General features: G+C 39.3%; 1 protein-coding gene across 10 annotated transcripts in view; it reads left to right on the forward strand.

Annotated features, from left to right (window-relative positions):
- Nucleotides 1-25,086, forward strand: part of ACSBG1 (acyl-CoA synthetase bubblegum family member 1) — a 54,267-nt gene that overhangs the window by 20,897 nt on the left and 8,284 nt on the right. For 5 of the 10 annotated variants that reach the window (XR_005932527.1, XM_030016117.2, XM_030016119.2 and 2 more), the window contains 9 exons: nt 3,246-3,328; nt 12,617-12,834; nt 13,486-13,574; nt 14,958-15,078; nt 16,967-17,047; nt 19,877-20,026; nt 22,368-22,544; nt 23,057-23,238; nt 24,317-24,550. Coding sequence is in view for 9 of the 10 variants with exons in the window: in XM_030016115.2 (XP_029871975.1) it covers nt 3,246-3,328; nt 12,617-12,834; nt 13,486-13,574; nt 14,958-15,078; nt 16,967-17,047; nt 19,877-20,026; nt 22,368-22,544; nt 23,057-23,238; nt 24,317-24,550 (1,335 nt within the window). In the remaining variant the exon portion in view is untranslated. Of the gene's footprint in view, nt 1-2,770; nt 2,855-3,230; nt 3,329-4,417; nt 4,510-12,616; nt 12,835-13,485; nt 13,575-14,957; nt 15,079-16,966; nt 17,048-17,281; nt 17,324-19,876; nt 20,027-22,367; nt 22,545-23,056; nt 23,239-24,316; nt 24,551-25,086 lie in introns of those variants that run through there. The other 5 variants (XM_030016120.2, XM_030016118.2, XM_041123917.1 and 2 more) reach the window with 5 other exon arrangements.

A 25,086-nucleotide genomic window follows, 5' to 3' on the forward strand; every position in this document is an offset into this window, starting at 1 on the left:
CTAAAGCTGTTGCAATCTTGGAAACAAAGAAGGAAAGGAAACTTTCCCTTTGTTAATCCAATATAGAGAATGTTGAAATTCTTGCTTTTTAGGTTGGCCTGATGTGTGAGAACAGCTTCAGTATGATACAACATCTAACTGGCACAGAGTAGCGGTGGTAGCTACGAGCAAGTCATGCTACGTTAGGATTTGACCCAAACCTCTGGATAAGCCAGTCAGCCTGAGCCTCTGTCGTGGGTGAAGGCGTTGTCTGTGTGCATTGAATTCAGGCAGCAGACGAGGTCACGTTAGATAGAATGGTACCTTGAAATTAAATCCCAAATTACATCAGGAAATATTGTCATTCAAAACCTACTCCTGCTAATGGAGTTATACAGAAGTATGCTTTGTTTAGTTTTAGGTGCTCAGTGTTGTGTAACATGAACTCAGTTTGTTCTAATTGGCTTGTTGAACTGACCTCTACTGTTAAATCCTGTGTGTGTGCTTTGCAGAGGTTTTTGCATATTATGTTTGGAATCATAAACTTTTTTTTTAATGCAAAAATAGGATGTAGAAAATCCACTTTTCAACTGGTAGTTGAATTTTGGAACATGCTGTCCTTGCACTAATAACATTAAATAATTTATGCAGAACCTCAGCCTTAATAACAAATTTAGCAGCCGAAGTCCAGATTTCCAAAGCATTTTGGTTTTGCTGGGGTTTCTCACCATGAAACTGTAGTTCCACGGTGTGTTTTCTCCTTGCAGCAGTATGCTGAGTAAGCTCTTGATCAAGCAATCCAACTGAATTCTGCTTGATTGAGTCTTACTTGAACAATTCCAGATTATGTAACCATCCTTGGATCTTCACTTAATTTTTAAAGGAGTAACTCCTAACAAAAGCTAAAAGTAACAACATTAAAAACATATTCTTTCATTCAGAAGGGATAGTTCTGAATATACACATGAATTGTTGATGGGAGAGAAAATTTCTCAATTGTACTTTCAGGGCAAAAATACCCAACTCTCAAATTGACTGCTTAGTCCATAGAGGCAGGTAACAACTACTTTGCACACAGCGTTGCTAACTTTAACACTCCTGAAGGTATTAGATGCATAGAGGTCCTCATGTGACATTTGCATGTTGAAGCATTACCAGAGCAAGTCTGGAAGTTCAGACTTGTGGGTTGATTATTTTTCTATAAAGGGAACATAATATAAACTGAACCAGTATCCTGTAACAGTCAGATCAGAATAAAGCAAACTAAAAAGATTTTCATCTGGGGGAAGTCATTAATGATGAGTATTAAAAATTCCGAGTAGCCTCACAGGAGGCTCTTCTGTTATATTACTAATCAGATCTGTTTTCTTCTGAGATCTTTTTTGCTATTCGTTTTTGGCAAGAGTAACATTCAGTTATCTTTTGACTAAGGCTTTGTTTTATTTGTTCTGTAAAATAATAAACATTTAAAAAGCTTTAGTATTCAAAAGATATTTAAAGGAACAGATTGCACTAGATTTCTAAACAACAAATGCAGTTTTTCTTTAAAATGTGAAAAATTTCAAGAACTATTAAGTGTTTTGAGATGGCAGACAAACACATGTTTTTAAATTATTTCAGATGTTATGTTTTGTTTTGCTTTGCTTTTATTCCCAAATATGTCTTACTGGTCCATCACTCTGTCCTTGCAATCCCACTTCATTGTCACCCTTTTCCCATATATCAAACACAGCCTTACCTTTCAAAATGCTGTATAATCCCATGCTATATTTAAATTACTCAGTTTCTCATCAACATCTGCCTTCATCAAGCCAGTGACTATTTTCAGAGTCTAACTCTCTGCTTATCAGACAAACCCTTTCATGTTTTGTCCCATTATGCCATTAACAAGAGAGGAAATACTCTCTCAGGCAAGATTAGTGATGACTCCTCATTTTCCTTCATCTGCTTTTGCGACCGGTACCTCTGCTCTGAGACACGGAGATCTGCAGCACGGTAGTAGCAAGGGAAGAAAGGAACTGCGATTGTCACTTCTGATGGGTGAAGAATTACAAAATCTGCTAAATTCTTGTAAAAGGGATCCAGCTTGGTTAAGGCTTTCTTAAAGTATGATTTCATTGTGAATAACAATAATAAATTCCAGGAGTGTCCCACATATAGGTATTCTACAAAATGTAGTTGTTATTATGAGATAGGAAATAATGTCTGACATAGTGTTTGGTGGTACTGTTTGCTACCTGACACTGCTGTGTAAAAAAAGCTGCTTTTGAGGTTGCTATTTATTTGAAAGCTGGGAAGGGCATTGTTTGGACTTTCTTTTTCTACATTTTGAGTTAATTTATTACACTATGGAGGGGGAGGACCTCCTGACCTTCACTCGGGACTCTTCTGTTGTACCTGTTAAGAGGGAATGAAGGTAATCCTAATTTGTTCTTGGCCTCTAAAGGCTGCTCATTCCCACCCCTTGTTCTATTAAATGAAGTCAGCTAAATTAAAAAAATCTGCATGCTGCTATTCATGAATAATCTGCAGTGCATTGCTTTATGTTGTCAGTCATTTCTAAATGCTTAGTTATTGTTTAGATGTTTTGCTCATATAATCCTTTGCAGTCTGTTACCTTACAGACTTTATGTTTTTGAGTTTGTATTATCTGTGGTTTAAACTTTGTCTGGTTAATTTAAGCCGAGAAAGGTTAATTTCGTCCATGTGATAATGTTAATTTGTTGCTTTGGTGAACTTTTTGAGGAACTTTATTATTATTATTAGGAACTAAATCTCCTTCTTTTCCTAGCCGTAAAAAAAACCAACCAAACAACAACAAAAAAAACCCCTAACCTTAGAGCTTCAACAAATATCAACAGTGACAATTTACAAGGTATTGTGATATTAGTACAGTGGCAGTATGATTGAGGTTAAGATTGATAATTCATTCTATATACTTGCACAGTTCATGGCTTCTCTGTCAAGATTCAAAATTAGTGTCTCCATCTGGTATATTCCATGATGTTGACACCAAAAGTCCACTGTATGAAATAAGAATGTCATCCTTAGAGTGAAGGCATTTACCAGTTTAACCTGATTGTAGTGGAATTTGCAATAAAGAGGCAATATGTTCTTTGTTCCTCTGAGCTTTCTGTTTTCTCCTGTTTGTATTTCTAAGTGTTTGCAAGCTGTGTTTTTGTTTTCCCTTGGATATATTGTATGTTGATTGTAGTGGATCCTACTAGCACTCCTGGATAACTTTTTAATAGGTATATTTTCTTTAGAACCATTACAGATGCACAGACTGTCTGCAGAGATTTGCTGCCTCATTTGGAGGAGACCCAAGATGAAGGCATAGAGCCAACAGGTAAGCATGCAAAAGATGATCCTTGGAAATTTGAGCTCTTGTTAGCATTTTTTTAAATGTAATTTTTGTATCTATTCTAGCATGTTATGACTGACAATTTTTCAGGGCTGGGATAAGGAGAGACAGCCAGAAATGAAATAAACTTAAGTGAATCAGGGCAACTGAAAAATTTTCAGGAGGTTTTTGTAAACTTGCATGAATTCAATAGTTTCTCCCATTTTTTTTCTGTATTTGAGGTGATTACTAGATAAAAGTGAAAAATAGCCTGATCCCATGGAAAAGCATACCAATTCTTGTGTTACATTTGGCATCACAGCCTACTTACCGGCTGTCAACTATTGATTTGGCATACTGTGTAATAACTGGAGGCTGTAAAGGATTATCTATGCTTTGGTCAGTTCTGTGTTGCATTGTAGCATATGCATGCTACTGTAATTTTAAACCAATTGCAGTGGTAAATTAACCTAGTTGTGCTATCTTGTGGCTTAAAGGAGGTTTACTAGCAGAACTTTGTGAGGTTCTTTGGAAGATTTGCAGCCCTGAGGGAGCTCCCTGTTGCCTTGGTGAGGCTGCTACTGCCATCTGAATTTGCTCATTTAAACAGGGAATATTTGTTCTATGAGACAATTGGAGCAATGACTGCAAGTGGATTTTGAAGAAATAACAGATCTATGTAGGAGTCTCACATGCAGACTTTATACATATGTGTAAGCATATACCTGTATGCCTATATATTTATTTTAAAAAAGGCAATTCTTTGATACATAACAGGCTTCTTTCCAAGAATTGAACTGCTAGCCATTTGCTTTTTTTTTTTTTTTTTTTTCAATAAGCAGGAAATAAATTTGGATGGATAAAGGTGATAACTAACTTCTGTTTTCAAATTTTTAGGGTATTTTATCGAACTATTTGAGACACACGTTGTATACATAGATTATTACTGAGGCTGTGACTGTGCAGAGTACTTGCTTGTGTGCTCGTGAAGGCTCTGACCTATTTTTCTAAGAATTTATCTGGGACGCTGGTTACTGCTGTCAGCTATCTACCCTGCTTCTCTCCCAGAGGTTGCTGCTGGCTGCAGTTTAGACTAATATGCTGGGCTGTAAACCACAATGCTCAGGAAGGAATGCACATGCCATTCAGCCACTCCTGCAGAGGTGACCACAGCCTCTGGAAGAAAGGTGAGGTGAACAACTGAGAGTAGAAGCCATTTCAGCTGTTCCGTCATAATTTTCCTGCAAACACAAGTCACACCCTATCCATTTTAATTAAGCAATTCCTTTATTTGTGTTTAGTTATGTTTCTAAGTTGATGAATCAGGAGCTTACAATTTAAGCTAGCCTTCATCTTTTATTTGACTTCAGGAATCTGTGGCACTACTTGTTATCCATTTAAATGAGAAGCAGTGTTTGACTTGGAAACATCACACAGTTATGCAGATGCTGAGTGGTAAAGTGAGGACTGAATGTCAAAAACTTGTCCCAAAAAAATCTTTTGGGAAAAGGAAGCTCAGTGTCTAGTTGCGGTGGGTCTGCTTTGTATATCAAGAGAAAAGAAGGAGATTCTGATTTTTTCTAGTTGTGCAGAACTGTCTTTCTCATTTTATAGTTGATACATTCTGCAACCTCATGAGTAAATTTGTCTAATGAGAACTGTGGATTGTTCTGGAATTTTTTCCCCGTTCTTTTCCACCAATGTATAGAAGCTCATCTCTGTGGAACCAGGCCAGATATTGGTTTTTCTAATGCATATGTAAATGCAGAGTAACCTTACCGTTGGCAGCAAGCATTATATTGGCTTAAAACTAGTGTAAAGTTAAAAGAGAACTCATTCATGCTGGTTTTGTACTGATGGAATCGCAAAATAGTTTATGTTGGAAAAGACCATTGGAAGGCAACTAGTCCAGCTTTCCCCTCATAGGAGGGCTCGTGGCTTTGTTCAGCTGAGTTTTGTAAACCTCCAAGGATGGAGCTTCCACAGCCTCTAAGTCCCTCTTATTATTTTTCTCTATCCAGCAAAAATTTTCCTTGCTGCAGCTCATGTCCATTGCAGCTTGTTCTTCTGCTGCGTGCCTCTGAGAAAAATCTGTCTTCTTTATAGCACTCCCCTTCACAGTTACATTCATTCTTTATCTTCTCTACATTGAAAAAACCTGGCTCTTTTAGGGGCTTCTCATCATGGTATACTCCAGGCCCCTGATCATCTGGGAGTCTCTCTTCTGGGCTTGCTGCAATTTGTCAGGATCTCTCTCTTGCACTGGGGCTTCCAAAGCTGCACACTGCTTCAGGTGCACCCTCATGAGTACTGAGTAGGGGGAAATAATCACTTTCCTTGATCTGCAGGCTATGATCGTGCTAGTGCAGCCCAGGACATAGTTAGCCTTTATCTCCACTGGGACGTACTACTGACTCCCATTCAACTTGTCCACCAGGAACCACAGGGTGTTTTCTGCTAAGCCAGCTGGCATCCAGTCTGTGCTGTTGTATGGGGTTATGGTACCCTGAGTGCAAGACTTATGTTCACCCTTGTTAGGCTTTGAGGTTTATGTCAGCCCATTCTTCCAGTTTACTGAGGTCCATCTGAATGGCAGCCCTGCCTTTTGGCGTGTTGGCCAATTCCCCAAGTTTGGTGTCATCTTTGAAGCTGGTGAGGGTGCACTCTATTGTCCCAAGACAATAATGCAGTCATTAAACAGTATCATTCTCAGGACTAACCCCTGAAGAATGTCACTTGTAATTGACTGCTAGACTTAGAAATGTTGACCACTGTTCTGGAAGACTAATTATCCTGCCAATTTTTTATCCACCTGTTACTCCAACTCCATCCAGTCCAAACCTTCCAAGGATGCTGGGGAAGACCTTGTTAAAGACCTTGTTAAAGGTAAAGTAAACAACATGCCATTGCTCTCCCATCTCACAGCCAGTCATCTCATCATGGAAGGCAGTTGGGTTGGAATTACCAAGGCCAAATCAAGTCTGTCCATTCTGGCTGGTCTCAGTCACCATTTTATAGCTCAAAACGATTTCTAGGAGAGTTTGTTCTATAGTCTTTCCATGGACTGAGGTGAGTCTGATTGGCCTTTAGTTATTTGAATCCTCTTTCTTCCCCTTTTTGAAAACAGGTGTGACATTTGCCTTTCTTGTCATGGGGACCTTACCAGATTGCCATGCTTTTTCAAACATGATGGAGAGGAGCCTTGCGATGACTTTGGCCTGGTCTCTCAGCGTACACTCTGAAGCAACCCATCTGGGCCCATCGACTTTTTTGTATGTGTCCAGTTTGCATAAGTGGTCCCTACTTATATCTTCCTCTGCTGTTGTAGGTAAAACTTCTCACCTGCCACTAGGCACAGAAACCCAGGAAGCCTGATCTTGCCAGTGAAGACAAAGGTGAAGGCGGCACTGAGTAGATGAGCCCTTTTCATGTTCTATGTCAGTAAGTTCCCATGATATCCTTGGTTCTCCTTTTGGCTGCCAGTGTACCTGTAGAAGCCCTTCTCATGGCTGTTCACATCACTCACCAATTTCAATTCCAGCTGAGTTTTGACTTTGCATTCTGCATGCCTGGGCAATGTTTCTGTAGTGATGTTTCCTCCTGATTGCACGCTCCATACGCTTCCATTTTGGTGCATCGTAATCAGTCTTAGAAGCGTCAGTATTGTTATGAAGCTTATTTTGTACTCGTCCTGATGTACCACTCCCTCCACGTCAGTTTGTAGAGGGATTCTTTGGAGGATATCTTATTTCTCTGATCCACTTTGGTAGTAGTTTACTGATGTGAAGAGCAGTATATTTTATTGCAATTCATAAATGTTCCCTTTTCCTCCAATGGAAAAGGTACAGGTTTCCGTGAACTGAAATATTTGTGTGTGTTTTGGCTAATTTAAAAAGATTTCCACTATTTATTCAGTCTTTTCTGTTTGAGAGTTTAAAGTTACATGTTTCTTGTGGGAAAAATGATAATACAGCAGGCAACTCTCCTCCTCTCCCAGCTGTGGCAAGGCAAGCATCAGGAAGCTGGTTACTGTATTTTTTTTAAAGAATCACTATGTATATATTCTGGCTCATACAGTCAGGTTCACTTGAAACTCAGAAGTTCTGTACTTCTGTTTAATCTGTTCATTGGCACAAGGGGAAGTTTGACACAGATGCCAAGCTGTCAGACTCCAACTTGCATGTACTCAGCTCCAGCTTTTACTAAAAAGTTAAGCTTTCAGGGCCACGGATATCTTGAAGAAAATTAAAAATAAAGGGTGAGAAGAGGAATGATGTATTTGTGTTGTCAGCAGAAAGTGATGGCATCATAGCTGTGGAATCTGGGATGATGACTGTCTGTCAGAAATGCCTCCAGCAAAGAGCTGAATACCTTCTCTCCTCATTAGAGCAGAGTGATGTTTTGCAGGAACAGGCATATAATCAAGATACTGTTTTGTGAGTTAAATCTGAATCAGTTTCAAGCAGAAGTTAAATTATTGTTTTAGTTCCTGCTTCTCAGGGCACACTATGGAGTATCACTTGGAGTTACTCAGGTCATGCCTGCCTGTTTGCTTACCTGTCTGAAAGGTGACCTTGGTTCTTTTGCATTTTATATAGCTCTCAGAATTGTTCTTCCATAAACATCAGAATTCATTAACATTCCCAAATTCATTCTGGCAGTCACCAGGATACTTGCAGGTCAGGTAGTGAACAGAGAGGTTTCATTCATATATTAGCTTTAAACTGTAGGATTAGTCTATTTCTTTTTCATTTATTTGTTTTAAAACGAGTACACAGCCTCCTTCATACATCCCAGAGGTCCAGCAGTTTCAGCCAGACTGATTATTCATGCAAAAAAAATACATGGACTTGCTATTTGTTTGTCTGTTTAAAATAATTTTTGGTATCTGGGCTGGGAGAGACAGACTGTACCATGTCACAACTGTTCGGTCATACATGGTGGAAAGGAGTAACAATTGGCTGATAAAACTACAAAAATTGTAATGTGTTTATGTTGTGTATTATTTCAGACTTGGTGGAAAATATTTGAATAACAAATGTACTTTTATAAATCAGTATTCATATGTAAATGGTTCACAAGTCTACGATTGTATTGTAAAAGATCAGTTGAAAACTTTCAACGTGTTTTTTAAGTAACTTTTTTTTTTCTCCTGTAAAGTTTCTTGTTGAAAGTTTACACTTTAGTGGGAAAACTGCACACCTAAAATCCAAAATATTTAGATCAACTGTCCTTAGAGCAATTTCTAAGACAAACTGCAGTACAGTCATCCTGTTACACACTATATTTATGAGACTACTCTGAGCCATCCCTTACTTCAGCAGCAAAGACAGTGAATCATCGAAAACTTCCTCTCATCATGTAATTTGGCCTTGGAGGAGAATGATACGGGGAAAGAAAAACACCTGAAGAGGCTCAAAGAGTGACAGTCAAGACTACCTATCTGCATGAGATCTCTGCTGTTTTTTCTTTTATCTGACAAAATAGTCATCTTTAGGAGCAAATCTTTTCTCACCATCTCTGACCTTCAGTGAATTCATATGAAGGACATGAGCCAAGCTCACACAAAAGTGAATGAAAAAGCATTTTGGGTACAAAGTATAATGCAGGTAGCAGGAGTTACTGGAAGAAAGAGGAAAGGAACAAATATTCTTCTTTGCTTGCATATAGGGGATTTCCAGTGGCATTAAGTACTTTGAGCTGGAATGCCGTTTAATTTTTTCTTTTGCTCTCTGTAAACCTACGGGTGTATAATGTACCAACGCTAATAGTGTGTTTAAAGGATCTTTATTCTGATTTCCACTTTGGCATTAGGTGGTACTGAGTTCATTTCCAGCCTTGACATTGCGGTTTAACTTTCAGATGCTAGTGAGGCAGAGCACCTATTTTGCTTTTCCCAAAGTTTACGATCGATTCGTTCGGTATTTAGCCAGGCGTTCTTTCCCAGGCTCTTTCTGAGAAGAACAAGCCCTCTGCTCAAAATCCGTCTGCAAACTGACAGCAGAATATATTGTTCATGTTCTACTGTTTTTACAAATTCTATGGGACAGCAGAGTTAGATCTTTAGAATTATTTGGCTTATCTAGATTTAGGAACTGGGTTTAGATTTAAGTTCTACCTGCAAATATATGCAAGAACAGACACTGATGGGGTGTTCAAGTTTATATTCCTTTGTGATATATATTGTATATTATTAAGGTGATTCACTAAGTCTCTGTGAAACTGATTCTGTTCTTAGTCTTTCGTATGAATCAAAGATGCCTTTTTGACACCAGAAAAAACTGCATAAGGAAAAGCAAAAGGAGACCCAGTTTCAAAGTACATTTTTGGTTTCTGTGTATAGATATTGCAGTGATTTGATTGATTCTTCACTATTCTCTGTGGAAACTATTATGTTATCTACTGTACGTCTGCAGTGAAAACTAGTTATTAAGCTACTTTTGTAATGTTATTGTAGGAATGTTGCTAATGTTTTCAGTTCCCTTGAAGAGAGATACTCTGTTCAAGAGCATTTTTTATAATACATGGACTAGAATGTTGTATTTTAGCTCTGGTATGATTTTGTTTTCAACAGAGCAGTTACCCACCTGTGCCCAACCACACCTGCAATCCCTGCTATCTTTGTTGGTTTAGAAGCCAGAACATCTATACAGAGTTTTTGTCTGGGCTTTGGTGTGTCACTGCAGAAAATAAGCATTTGGATTAATGCTAGCTTCTGTCTCTGACAGGTCTCATCTCTTATCCTTTTCACACCAGGATTGGGGTTAAGTGCAGAAACACCTGCTTTGCCTTCACTACTCATAAAGTTTTTGTTGGGTGCCACTGTTTACACTTCCATAAAGTTTGTCCGTCTATTACCTAGAATCCCTTCATAGCTACTTGTTTTCTAAACTGTCTGGATTTATGATGCCCTTCCTCCACTGACCTAAGCAAAGCTCCACACCCATGTTTTGAAAATCATTATATTAGAACTGCGGGTGACCTGTGGAATATCCAAAAAGGACTGTTGTGGTTTAACCCCAGCCAGCAACTAAGCACCATGCAGATGCTCGCTCACTCCCTCCCCAGTGTGATGGAGGAGAGAATCGGAAAAGAGTAAAACTTGTGGGTTGAGATAAAGACAGTATAATAGGACAGAAAGGAAGAAAATAACAACAATAATAATAGTAGTAGTAATAAAATGGCAATGATAATAATAAAAGGGTTGGAATATACAAAACAAGTGATGCACAATGCAATTGCTCACCACTCACCAACCGATGCCTAGTTAGTTCCTGAGTGGTGATCTGCCCCATGCCCCAGCCCAGCTCAGCCAAAACCAGGACAGCAATTTACACATGGAAAAAATGAAGGCATGTGGAGATTAAGCAGCTTTATTTTTATTTACTGCTGTCATTGTTACTTTCTGTTTGTCAAGAGAACAAATGCAAGACTGCGAGTCAGGAACATGAATGGAACATAATATGAGTCAGGAACATTAATCCTGGATTGAAACACATAACAGCTTTGACTGCTCAGTTCACTTTTTGCACCAGGGTTTTTATCTCCTTACCTGGAAAGAGGTAGGAAGGTGAATTCTTGCTCCCCCCGCCCTCAAATGCTCTGCACATGCCAGGATATAGCATGGGGCAGTGAAATCTTCAGAAATAGTTTAACGGAATACTGGCAGGAAATACTCACAGAAAAATACTGGTATTTTTCAGTTTAGTAGTTGTACTTTAAATGAGCTTTTCTACACAGCTAAGTAATGAAACTTCTTTTGCTGCAAGAGAAAGTTGGTTTTGGTTTTGGGGATTTTTTGGTTGTTTTTTTTTAAATGTATGTTTGTGAGCTTACAATAGCTTGCTGTGCCTCTGGTTATTGGTGCAGTTTGCAAGCCTGACTTGAGGGAGGCTGCAAGTCTGTTCTAAAGCACTCATGTGGATCCAGCTATGGTTGATGTGTTCATATATTGCAAGAAATGCTCAGAGAGAGAGTTTCCAGGCCCTCTGTGAAGCAATTAGAGGAATAGCATTTGAGAGGGATGTAAAGCATGTTGTACTTTTGAACACTCTACTACTGCTTTTTTTGGCCACTGAGGTACCAGGAAACAGTATAGATAGTAGCTGAGCTTTCTCTGCAGTTTTTGCTTTCCGTAAGTGTGGTAAAAGACAATCATGCTAATTAACTTGTATCAGAAACTTCAAAAAGTCGTATTTTCTGTAACTCTTAATTCTGACAAACCTAAGCTCTTTGGTCTGAAATTTTCCACCAGCTCTCTGTAGAATATATATTTTTTGATGTTTATGCTAAAAATATTTCTTCATTTATGAAAGTAAATCTAAGGGAACGACTGTTGTTCTTAAAATGTTCTTGTACTATTTTGTTCAGGAGTATGGGAACTAATTGTTTGATAGGGGAGTTGTGAGTGGGTTTTTTGTCTTCCTTGTGAGAATTCACCTAAATTTTGCCAACTTACTAAACCCTAGATTCTCTAAGGAGTTTATTTATACTGAGCCTGCTCCTTGCTACGTTTGCAAGAGCCAAGTAGAATGTTTCAGACAGTCATTTCTTGTGAATGCCAGGGACTGCCTCCTGTCCTTGGCACCGGTGGGGAGAGCCAGGTGACATTAGTTGGTGCTCCATGTCTGTGTCCTGTCAAGCAAGGGGAGGAAAAATACAGGGGCAAAAAAAAAGTGGATGGTAGAAAGACAGGGTAAGGAAGGCAAGAGCAAAAGAAGGTGAAAGATGATGTGGAAACAGGGCAAGACAGGTGTGAGTGGAGTGGATGTACATGCTAGAACGCAGGGCAGATGACCCAGGAAAAAAACTGTGGGAAGTAGTGGAGAACAGGGGCAGGGTGAAGGAGAATAGCTGGAGGGAAAGGAGGGAGGAAAGAGCTATGACAAGGAAAAGGAGCTTGGATGCTGAACAGGGACAGAGGTTTCGGGTCTTTCGGATCTCTGTACCCTTCCTATTCACCAGCTCAAGGAGTAGTGGGTTGTGCAGGGCTGAGCATGGGCAAACATTCTTCTGGAATTGGTGGTGTACCTGTAACACACAGAAGACCAGCATAATTCTGTATGGTGGCACTTTTATTCAAGATGCAGAATAAAGAGTAAGAAATAAAGATTTCTCTTTCTACGTGGCATATTTGATAGTTATAAAATTGGAAAGCCCTTCTCTCAAAAGGTGGGAAGTGCCAGAGTTGTGCTTAGTCCTGCAGTCTTTTTTCAATCCTCTTGTCTTTTGGTACACAATCACATTGTATTTTTCAATGATAGAATACCTTTATGATAATGCTTTACTTTCCAGAGTCTCTGTGGACTTCCTTTGCTGATGGCAGAGTCAGACTGAGAATAGATAACTCATGTCCGCAGACTCCCATAACAGTTCATCAGATGTTCAAGGAGAGCCTAGAAAAATACGGATCCCTTAATGCTTTGGCCAGCAAAAAGAATGGAAAATGGGAGAAGATAACTTTTTCAGAGTATTATTGCCTCTCCAGGAAAGCGGCCAAGAGCTTCTTGAAGGTAGGTACAGGAAACAAAACCAATCTGGCTTTCTCCCTTTGTCTCCTTAAAAACAAAACAAAACAAACCACACCACCCCAAAAACACAATATAAGAGGCTTTTCCCATTAATTGAAGATCAGCAGTCATATTCTTTATTGAAATAATAATGATGAAAATTGGTTTTGGTCAAAGACAGTACTGTGAAGGGAAATCGACTGTGAGTGGAGAGCTGCTGTGTTACTGTCTCACTGGGGCATGGGTACAAAGCTCAGCGTAAGGCCTTAAGATTAAAAAAAGAAAAATAGGTGAAAGCAGCACTGTCATGAATTTGGCGAGATAAAGACAAATTTTAAAACATTCTAAACACAGGGTAAGATTAGTACTCATTATGCTCTTGTTCATATTGAAAAGTTCTGTTTTTCGGGCCTTTCTGGACAGCAGAGCTCAGCCAGACAGGAGAAGGTAGTGGAAAGTTTAGATCATGTTAATTACTGATAAATACGGGTTTTGCTATGGATGTCAACACAGAAATGTGCTGGACATGTCTGGTCAATACTGAAATAAATAAATCAAAACTTTCCATGGTTTATATTTGTGTGTATGTTTTCACGCCATATGTTTCTCTCCAGTGTGCCTATATTATATGACCTTACGCTTATTATTTTTAAGCTTGGTCTTGAACGATTCCACAGTGTGGCAATCCTTGGATTTAATTCTCCAGAATGGTTCATCTCAGCTGTTGGAGCTGTTTTTGCTGGGTAAGATTTTTTTGTTTGATTTTGTGGGGGATTTGGGGATTTCTGTTTTGCTAGGTCTGGAAATGTAGCTGTCGTGGTTAACCCCAGCCAGCAACTAAGCACCATGAAGATGCTCGCTCACTCCCCCCCCACCCCCACCCCCGTCCCAGTGGGATGGGGGAGAGAATCGGAAAAAAGTAAAACTCATGGGTTGAGATAAAGACAGTTTAATAGGACAGAAAGGAAGAAAATAATAATAATAATAATAGGAACGTACAAAACAAGTGATGCAGTTGCTCACCACTTGCCAACCGATGACCAGTTAGTTCCCGAGCAGCGATCTGCCCATCCTGACCAACTCCCCCCAGTTTATATACTTGGCATGACGTCACATGGTATGGAATATCCCTTTGGCCAGTTTGCGTCACCTGCCCTGGCTGTGTCCCCAGGACAGCTTGTGCCCCTCCAGCCTTCTTGCTGGCTGGGGATAAGAAGCTGAAAAATCCTTGACTTAGTCTAAACACTACTTAGCAGCAACTGAAAACATGAGTCTGTTATCAACATTATTCTCATACTAAATCCAAAACATAACACCATACCAGCTACTAGGAAGAAAATTAACTCTATCCCAGACGAAACCAGGACAGTAGCAAATTGGTATGTGGTGTCATATCTTGGAAGTTGTGCTGCAGCTGATTAGTGTGTTCAGCGACCTACTGGAGTCTCATAGCTTTCAGTATATCCAAAATAGTCCAGACACTCATAAATTGATCCTGTTTGCTATGGGCTTAACTGTGACAGTCACACAGAAGCTATTGTACAGTATCTTAGCACTGGAAGATGTGGGAAACAGATGAGACTCCCAGTTCTATATTAATGATACTTGTCTACAGCAAGATATGTTCAAGTAGGTGAAGTGACAGATAAATACTAACTAGCCGGATTCCTTCTCTCCTGATACCTGTTCATACAAATGGATCTTACCTCTTAAGCTCTTTCTGTGCCAGTGAAATTCAAATTGGTGTCTGCGTGCAGCTTGAGCAGAAACAGGACATAAGTGGTTTTGTTTACCACTTCCTGAGCTAACTCTCGTGTAGCCTCAAGTGGCTTAAAATGCTGAATCCTAGCCTACAGCATCTTCTACTGAATAGAGTTCAGAGATTAGTTTTTGCAATGTGCATATATCAGAGATATTAATGTATATCTGAATACTTGAAACAAACGTGACAGCAGTGCTGCTGTTTACTTCCACATCTTCATATTCTTTCAGCTTCCGTCTGATCTTTGATTATTATTCTCTTTTTTTGATACTAAGTACATGTGTATGTGTGTGTATGTATATAAATATATGTTCTTTTATATATATATATACACGTATAAACTTTTTTTTTTTTTTTGATACAGAGGAATTGTCACAGGAATCTATACAACCAATTCTCCAGAGGCCTGCCACTACATTGCTCATGACAGCAAAACCAATATCATGGTTGTGGAAAATCGGAAACAACTGGACAAGATAATGCAGGTACAAGGTGCTGAATGGTTACTTAAAAGCCATAATTTTCCCATTTCTTGATGCTCTTATGGGCCCAGATACCATATTCACTATCTGTGTTGTGAAACCTTTAATGAGAGTGTTCTTATTCGAAAATCTGGTATCTGGTGTTTGAGCTCTTGCGTGGCTTGCAGCTCTGTTCTCTCTATAGTGTCTGTGGCTTGTATCTAAGCAGTTCTGATTTTCTCCAGCAGAGAGCTCACTGGCTGGTTCACTGCAAACTTATCTGGAAAAACCCCCACATTTTGATCCCATGTTTATAATGAGACCACTTGATTCTCTTTGGAAAAGCACAGACCACTTGAATGGAAGAGATTAGGATGATGCAAGTTTGTAAAGGCCAGCCATTTAAATATTAAAGATGTTAGTGTTCAGAATTTCCTCTTTACAAAATGTAATCTTTTCCTGCTTGTAAAATTAACCATTAAGGCTGTTGAGTTTATTGCGCTTAGATAGCATGATGGTTGATGTGACATAGACTTTAGTGAGAAAGGAGGACGCTCTTTAAGTGAACGGTCACAATTTTGACAAAAGTCTTTGGCAGCTTTGAGTGCGTTTCTGCAAGTGTGCCAGATTGAAAGACCAACTTGACAGAAAGATCCCTATTGCATGACTTGCAGGAGGAGCACAGGGCAGCTCCCTGGGAAGGGCTTCTCTGTTAGTAAGATGTTGAGGGAGGTCTGTGGCTCCAGATGAGTCGTCAAACTTGCACCAAATTGCACTGTTTGCTGAAGCAGGGGGGTCCTCCATGATGGAGTTTTCTGCCAAAAACATGTACCTGCCAGAGAGAAAATATCCGTGGATTTTTTTCAAATGTATTTCATATAAGTTATACATTAATTACTTTGTATTTTGTAGTTGTGTTTTATATGTGATTTGGAGGAAGAGAGATTTTTACAAGTATTCTGGAAAAACATACTATCAGACAAGCCTTCTTGCAGTGTCATTGACTAAATACAAGGGTATACTGTCATGAAGGTGGAGAGAAGAATATAAATTGAAGAATTCGAGGGATTTGATTCATACACATTTCTATCTAGAAAAAGAAAAGACAGCTCTAGCCAGCACTGCTTTATCCAGCTGAGGGTTTTTTGGAACTTTTTTTTTTTCTGGAAGAACCCAAGACTGAAATAATAATGTTTCAATTGTTAACCTTCTAATAAAATATACGTACCATCAAGCCACTGCTTTTATATTAGCACAGATTGATCAAGTCAGTTCAAAATGTGATTAATTCAAAGACTTCTATGAGGCACTGGGTCCCACAAATTTCAGTGAAATGAATGTTCTCTGCAGGCCATGCAAAGCAGAGAAAGAGCTACCTCAGGCAGCAGCCATTGCTGTATGCCTGTAAGCCTGCAGCTTTATATTTTTATTTATCCTTAAAATGTGCATATGGCTTCCTTTTCTTTTTTTCTTTAAGAAGGTACGACATTCTCTTAGCACTTTAACAACAGTTTTTGCTGAGGGACTTCCTCTATCTCTATTGGTAACCACAGCAGCTAGGGCCAGCTTCTGACTTGACCTAGACTGACTGTTCCTTGATGTGCCTTTTGGTGCATTATGAGAAAGGATGCTGAGGAGCCATTTCTGGTGTATTTTTTTTAAATCTTTTGACTGAAAACAGATTTTCTACAGCAGACTGTGTAGTGTCTCCTTTTTTCCCTCCTTCCTCCCCTTCCCCCCGCCTTGTTAACCTAGTTTGTTGTGAGTTTAAGGGAGAATATTTGAGGGTGGAGGGAAACAGGAGGTTTCTTGTGACTGTCAAGCCATTACAGTTTTGGTGGTATTTTAGTGGAAAAAACTCCATACAAGATATGAATAATAAATAATAAATTTGTTTTAAAAAATCCAACAGATCTGGAATCGCTTGCCATGCTTGAAAGCTGTTGTGCTATATAAGGACTCCATTCCAGAGAGACATCCAAATTTATATACGGTATGTGAATGCTAGAACAGAGTTATAATTCATGGGCTATTATTTATTTGATGAATTTCTACTATGTTTAATGTGTGGCATGTCTACCCTTTAGAATGCATTGCTGTGTTCCAGCAAATGCATTCAAAAGCTTCATCAGCTTTTTCTGTTTAATTTGCCTGTAACTTCACGTTTGATACTTGACATTTAAAATTAGAGCTACCTTGCTTAAGTGTCCGTCTTGTGTCTTCCTAGCTTTCTACTTGACTGGATTAACAAAACACATATAGACTTTGGGTGGGAATGTGTACTCTCAAATGTTTAAAACCAAAAGTTGTCCATAGGTGCTAGTGAAAACTGAATTGTGGTTAGTTACACTGGATCCAAGAACATGAAAATGCTTGTGCTTTTACAGATGATAGTTGCAGTTTGTTGGCACCAAAAATTTCTGGTGATAGGCAACAAGTGAAGAGAAATAACTACAGACTGCACAGAGGAGAGCACGTTTTCTTAATATATGTAGAATCTTCCTATCACACGGTAAAAATAAAGCAGAAAAAAGCACAAAGCCAGGATCAGAAATTTCTAAGTGGTAGAAGTCCAGCCTTTAATTTAAGAAATTCAAGGACTTGAAGCAGAACAGATTTTTGTAAACATGTTATTCCAATATATTTTGAAATTATAATTGAAAATAGTTAAGTAATAAGAATACAAACCCCAGCATTTTAAGTGGACTACGGATTATCAGATTTTAGGCTGAAAAACTTCAGCTGGGGAAAGAAAAAGATATTAATGAAGAGTGACCAGTGTAGAAATATTTTAAAATATTTGCAGTTTTGATAATCTGAGGGGTTACTAGGCATACAAGAAAAAAGTTTTCTGCACTTGTTTTAATCATATCTTTTGCTATGTTGAATAGCATATAACTTAATAATAAACACTTGCTGTTACAATACTGTATGTACTGGTATAGAGCATGCCCTGCATCTCAGTACAATAAAAAAATTGATACAAAGATGATCTTGCTATTTATATTTCTTAGTAAAAAGACTAAGCAATTAGTAAAATTAGTAAAAAGAATAGCAATTAATTCTGGAACAACATTCGGTTGCTGAAACCTGAATGTCTGACAATCGATCTATTTGAAAACACCCCTGTTCAGGTGTCATGTTGGACACATCTTCTCAATGGAGAAGGGTAGCTGTGAGAATGTCTGAGAGTTGCCATAGTTTATGTTGTCTAAAGGAAAAATCAGAGATCAAATCACAAAAGGCAGAAATGATTGTTTATTATGTTAGATGTAAAGCAAACCACCCAAACCACATGGCATTTGATAAAAGGGATTTGTGTTGCAAGTTCATGGCTAACATGTAATGAGCAATTGCTGCAGTAAGGGCAGAGCCCCAGTTCACCGATCAGTGCATGTTTCCAGAAGGCAAATGCAAAGTCAGTAGTGTGTGTAACTGTACCTTTCACACTCTGTGGAATGAGAACGCTGTCAGTTGCAGGTACTGTTCAGTAAACAAAGCCTAGGCAACAGATTCACGGTGATTAACCGATTCTAGTATGAGAAGACAGTAAGGTCAGAAAAACAGGAACAACTGCTAAGTCACATAGAAACAATTACATCCTTGACACCTCCAGACTTTCCAGGAGCTAGCGAAATTGATGCAGCCACGTTATGTGGGAAGAAATAGAATGTGACAAAGCCTCTACTTGCTACAGAGCTGTGCATTGTACTGCCTCTCTCTTCAAAGATGTGGTTTGTTGGAAGAAAGTATAAAACTGATGAAGAATCCTTAGGACAGCCTTGCCACCCAAGAAAAGGAAGACTAGGTGCCACAGAGGCTAACTATTGTAACCTTCCTTAGTAGCACACTGGCAATGGCAGAGGTCTGAAGGAAACAATGAACTCCCCCGCAAGCACAGGCTCTCGTTTTTTATCTCTGCTGTCCTTCGCATCATCCCCTTTACTGCTATGTGGTCCTAGATATATCTCCAAGAAATCATTGAAGAATGGAGGTGCTGCATCTTGATTTGAATAACACAGTTCTGTAGTATGGTATGAATCATCTGATTCCAATGGGAAACTGACAGTTTGGTTATTGACTTTCGTAAAAAAATTTGTTATACCCTAGTTTTCTATTAGCATTGAAATCAGTGGTACACTTAGCAGCATATCAGGTGCACACAATGGAAGTATCTGGGAGCAGCTAATATAATATAGAGGATCAGGTTTACCATTCTTCTGGGCCAATTTGTGCGGCACAAAAGTCCAGCATCATAAAAGGTTTAGCTCATTCTAGACTGAGCCAAATTTGAATGGAAGTTGTGACCAGCATCATATGCTTTGTTTGCTATAAAACAGCAGATAATTTGGGCCAATATTCACACATCTAGGTAATGATGCTTTTGCAAAGAAGCTTTCATCCAATTGCTTTATATTTATATATTTGTATTTAGAATGTCACAAATGTACTCTTACTTAAAAACGGTACATCCAGATTCCTTTAAATAGGACTCAAAATCATTCTAACAGTGTGAGATAGTAACAAAATTTTAGCCTCTATGACTTGTCCATAGTATCCGTCTTGGGGGAGGAATAGTATTACCATTCCCTTCTTCGACACTCATGGCAGCACAATTTTAGATAGTCTATCTGCAATTTGCCCATAAAGTTCTAAGCTAGTCTTATCATATTTCTTACATAGGCAAGACCTGAGGAGACTTGCCTCGGAAACAAGCAAGGCTCTGAAGTTTTCTACCATTTTTGAGACTGATAAGGTACTGCATCTTTCCCCCCATGTAAGAAGCCGTTTGATATCATGTATTTTCTCTTACATGTTCTAGATGGAAGAGTTTCTGGAGTTGGGACATGACATACCTGATACTACTTTGGATGGTATTATTAACTCCCAAAAGCCAAATCAGTGCTGTGTACTAATATACACATCCGGAACGACTGGGAAGCCAAAAGGAGCCATGCTGAGTCATGACAATGTATGTACTTTAGGCTCTTTCTTTAGAATAGAAATAGAGAAGTATGAGGATATTTATTCCTGTGTTTTGAAACAGTCGGCTGTTTCTGGTAAAGTATAAGCAGAGTAAAGAATGAAACTCCATTCAAACTAGCACTTCACAAGGTTGAACAGTTTGTTATGAATATGAATTTTTTATTCAGTGGTTTTCTTGTGATAGATAATGTATATATTTGTAAATATCATTCACAGATTGCCATAAAGTCTCTCAGGTGATGTCACAGATCATCTTAAAACAAACAAATCATATACATCAGCCAGCCACTATCAAAACAGCCTGATAGACTGTTTTTGCAAATTTTATTAAAATTGGGGGTAGATGTGTGGGTTTTTTTACTTTGGCATTATTGTATTCCTAGACTTGGGTTTCTACATCTATCACTGGAGGATAATACAACTCCTGTGTATAGTGCTGGTACTCACAATAGCCCTACCTGCATTGTTGTGAACAGAAAATTTTCCAGTGATAGAGAAAGGCGAAGTCATTTGCAAAAAGAACTTTTCCACAGAGGTCTGCTAGCAAAGATCTGAAGTAGTTTGGGTTTTTTATATATTTAAATTGGTTTTTAAGGTGGCTGAGCAGGAGTGGAAAGTGGTAGGGAGCATTTCTGAACACGTAGACAATCTGTGAAAGGGCTGGTCTAAGTTGTGGCCTCTCCTCTTAAAATAAAGCAGAAACTATTGCAGACATGCACACTGCGAGGAGCAATTCACCCAAATGTAGGGAATTAGTACAGTAGTATCTGGAAGCAGAACATAATGGACTTGGTAGACAAAAAGACTGATCTGATGTTGCAAATCCTATGCTCTTCCATCTCAAAGAAGTCTGGTGTCATTTCCGTGTTAGCTGCCAAACTATTCCTAGCTGCTGATCGCGAACAGGCTATTTTTATGTTGATGAACAGTGGAAAACATGCCTTGCCTGTAGCTGTGCTGCTGCCTTCTTTAGTCAAAAGATGTTTGACACTGTCCGTGTGCAAAAGCAGTGCTGAGTCAGTCATATATGCACCCACACAGATCTGCTGTGAGTGTGCCTGTGTGCTGCAAGGCTTGAAGGATAAGGAGGACAAGCAATCAATATAGCCACATCTCAAAGACATCCCTTTCTGCCTACTGTGTAGGTCTCCCATAGCCACTTGTCCAGTGCTGCCATCTAAACTTGGAGTGGCCTGGCCTGACAGCATGCTGCTCCTTAAAAACCTCTCTGGAGAATCTCTATTTCCTTAGACCAAACGTGCACTCATACCTTCTAATTCATTACAAAGAAAAGGAGCTGGCAGGAACATACTGTGATAGCAGGTATTGCATGTGATTTGTATCTCTTCCCTGCCATCTTGAATAATCCCATTTCTGTTTCCTGCCCTACCCATTTTAAATTACAGACTCCTCTGAGAAAGAGCTTTTTTTGGGGTGGAGTTTTTGTTTGTTTTTTTCTTGCTGTGCACATACATCTTTTCCCTCCCCCCTCATATCATCACATATATTTGCGAGTCTTCCATATGCTTTATTCTGACAATGAAGATATGCATATTTGGCATCCTTGAACTGCATCTTCTGAGATGAAATGGGAATTAGGAAGAAGTGGGGGAAACATCATCCAGTTTCACTAAGAAGTCAAGCAGCACATCTTCAAAAATAGTCACGTATGCAGTGCCGCTCATGGGGGGAGGGTGGGCGTGTGGGTGTGTGTCACTTGTGAACCACCATGGTGAATACCCCAGAGGCTTCCAGAGGAGCAGAATACAGCTGCTATCTTCCTCATGAGTGCTTAGCCAGGTGACGATCAATACAAGACAGTGAGCTTTTTGCTGATACTAAGCTGTCCTTTGAGCTCACTGATCACTGAGTATTTATTTTTCTTTTTCAGGTAAACATACAGGTACAACACTGGTGAAAGGTGCGGGCTTGATAGAAAGTGTGCCCAGTAGGAGAGTTGCAAAAGAAGGGGCAGATCAATTTACTCCTTGTCCATTCAGCCCATGGCTGCCCTGCTCAGCGTGTCACTAGGGCATGGGGAGTTGGTAGTGTTCATAGCCCAGTCAGGCAGCAGAAAGACTGCATTTACTTATGTTATCTGCACATGTATGTCGCTGCTAAGCTCATCTTGTTTTTGACCGAGTTTGCCCCAGGGAATTGGCAGTCTGGTGTGTTGTCAAAGATAGCAATGTCTCCAGCAATTTCTGTGAGCACAGATTCTTCATAGTTACATTAGCATAGCATGAGGATCCTTAGTTTGTGTTAAAAGGAAAAAAGAAAAAAAAAACCTCACTGTATCTAATGCATTTTATTATTTATTGAAACAGATAACTTGGACATCAGCACATTGCAGCAGAGCAGGAGATATGCAGCCTGCAGAGGTCCAACAGGAGTCTATAGTCAGTTATCTCCCACTCAGCCACATAGCTGCACAGATATATGACCTGTGGACTGGAATCAAATGGGGAGAGCAAGTTTACTTTGCTGAGCCAGATGCTCTGAAGGTATCTGTCTTGTATTGCACCTAATTAAGCTTGCACTTCTTCCTCTTAGAAAACTTCCCGAGGAGACAATATGATCTTAGAAGAGGTGCAGAGGATGAAGACTGAGTCTGTTATTGTAAGAATTATGGAAAAATAATATCCATTAGACTTGTGATCCAGTGCCCTAGACTCCAGTTAAAATATATAATCCAGATCCATAAGGTTCTAAGGCAGAAGAGTATGCATCTAAAGCAAAAGAAGTATAAGAAATTTTTGGAGGAAAGGGAGGCAGAAGGAACTAAACCACCCATGCGTTTTCCTTCTTGTATACATACCTCCCCCAATGTGTCAGAGGTGGCACATGTTAGTGTGTATGTCTGACTGAAGTAGGTTCAGCAGTCCTTCTTTATATCCTACATGTTTAGTGATGTTCTACATCTTAGTATTGCAAGATGCAGACTGCGTCACCAAACCTTTTTATCACTGCTGTGGACCTTTTGCAATGTTTTGAAATGATTTAGTGATTTTAACAGGGCAGCTTGATCAACACACTAAAAGAAGTACAGCCAACATCTCACATGGGAGTTCCCCGAGTATGGGAGAAAATCATGGAGAAATTAAAGGATGCTTCTGCTCAGTCAGGATTTATGAAGAAGAAAATGGTGTCATGGGCTATGTCACTTAGCTTAGAGAGAAACCTAAACTGCTCAAGCAGGTATGTATTATAATGAGTGAGATTTTCATCAACCCGAAAGTAGCTATCTGCTTGTAATAAACCATGAAGCATCAGTGAGACTCTTAAGTGTAAACGGGTAAAATTTGGCCTGGCTACACAGCAAATATAATGCAAGAGGGAGGGTGTAGTTATCAATTACAGTTGGCTGACTATTAAATGCAGGTGACTGTTAAAAGAGTCCCTCCATCCTCCCTGAGAACATGCTCCCACTAACACATCCCCCAACTCTGTGTTTTCTGTTAATTGAACAGGTTAGTTTTCAGTGGGGAGAGTTCCCTGATGCAGGGCACCATGTGACTATGCAAGTGCTAGTTACTGGTGTGAGGAAAGGGCATGAATTTGGAGGAGGTGTATGAGAGGGGGGAAATTTTGGGGGACAGCCCAGGCAGACTGGCTCATGACAGTTTGGGGTATGCACCATGTGAGTAAGAACATCTCATCTCCGCAGAGAAACTCAGGGACAGCCCCCATGAATTCTCTGAGCTCTAAGTACATTATCTCTGTTCTGAATAACATTGGTGTTTTCCTCCATAAGATTGCCTGGATAAAGAATGTTGTATAAATTCAAATATTAACTTAATTCACAATTCTTTCCTGTTCCAAAGTTCTTTAAAGCGTGACACAATGAAGTGTGAAATTGCTTACAGAAAATGGTATTCCAAAAGTTTGTGCGATGATACTGCTTTGCTTGTCTGATCACTCAGCTTCTCAGATAGGTCCTGCAAATTTCAGATTTTAGTGGTATAGGTCCTCAGATACACATTTAACTGATAAAGAATCAGGAGTACAAGAACTTTGTTTTATACAATGTGTTTTTATAGATTATGTATTTGGAGTATTTGGACACCTCAAGAGTTGGAGTTCGCTAGCAATGAAAAACACTGAATAAATGAAAAAAGGACAAATATGTAACCTGTTCTTACTGATGTAACTTCTGTCAGCACCCAAAACCAATTGGCAAATGCATCTCTAAACAAAATTTGTGTCTGATTTTGTTCTGAAAATTCCATAGGTTGCTCTGACTTACTGTCTCCTTCTCCTGTGTGTTTGTACTCAGCAGTGATTTAAAGCAGTTCTGGACAAGGTTAGCAGACTACTTAGTGCTTGCAAAAATACGCAATGCACTGGGTTTTTCTTCCTGTCAGAAGCACTTTTCTGGTGCTGCTCCTCTTAATACAGAAACACTGTATTTCTTCTTGGGTCTGAACATCACCCTGTATGAAGCCTATGGGATGAGTGAGACCACAGGCCCACATTGCCTATCTGGACCTTACATTTACAGGCAGCACAGGTAATTTTACTTTTCTTTTCTTTTTTTCTTTTTTTTTTTTTAATATGGTATGTTTCATTATATCTGAGAAGAATATTTACTAAGTTCAGCAAAGATCTTACCACTTATTTTATTTTCTCTCAATGCATTGCCATCTGTTGCGACTTTGGGAGGCAAAATAACTTCCAGGTCAGAAGCTGAACACATTGCCTCCATAGCATGCCACGCCAAGAGCACTGAAAGTGATCTACAGCATTATACACAGAATGCAGTTACTAAATCTGATGTATATCCCAGCCCTGGCCCAGGGTAGGATAACTTTCAAATGCAACACCTCAAATACAAAAGTGTTTTTATGCCTGAAGATACAGAGGGGGAAAAAAACCCAGGAAGCACAGGGCAAGATAGACAGCCGAAAAGTACTTACTCTACCATACCTGCCCTAGGGAATTAATATTCTATAGCTTTCAAATAGTTACAGCAGGGTGTTATTTACAGTCACTAATATTTTGATAGGTTTGGGGATTTGGCATGTTAGATGTCTTACCAGCATTATG

Source organism: Aquila chrysaetos, chromosome 5, assembly GCF_900496995.4.
Source record: "Aquila chrysaetos chrysaetos chromosome 5, bAquChr1.4, whole genome shotgun sequence".
Lineage (NCBI taxonomy): Eukaryota > Metazoa > Chordata > Aves > Accipitriformes > Accipitridae > Aquila > Aquila chrysaetos.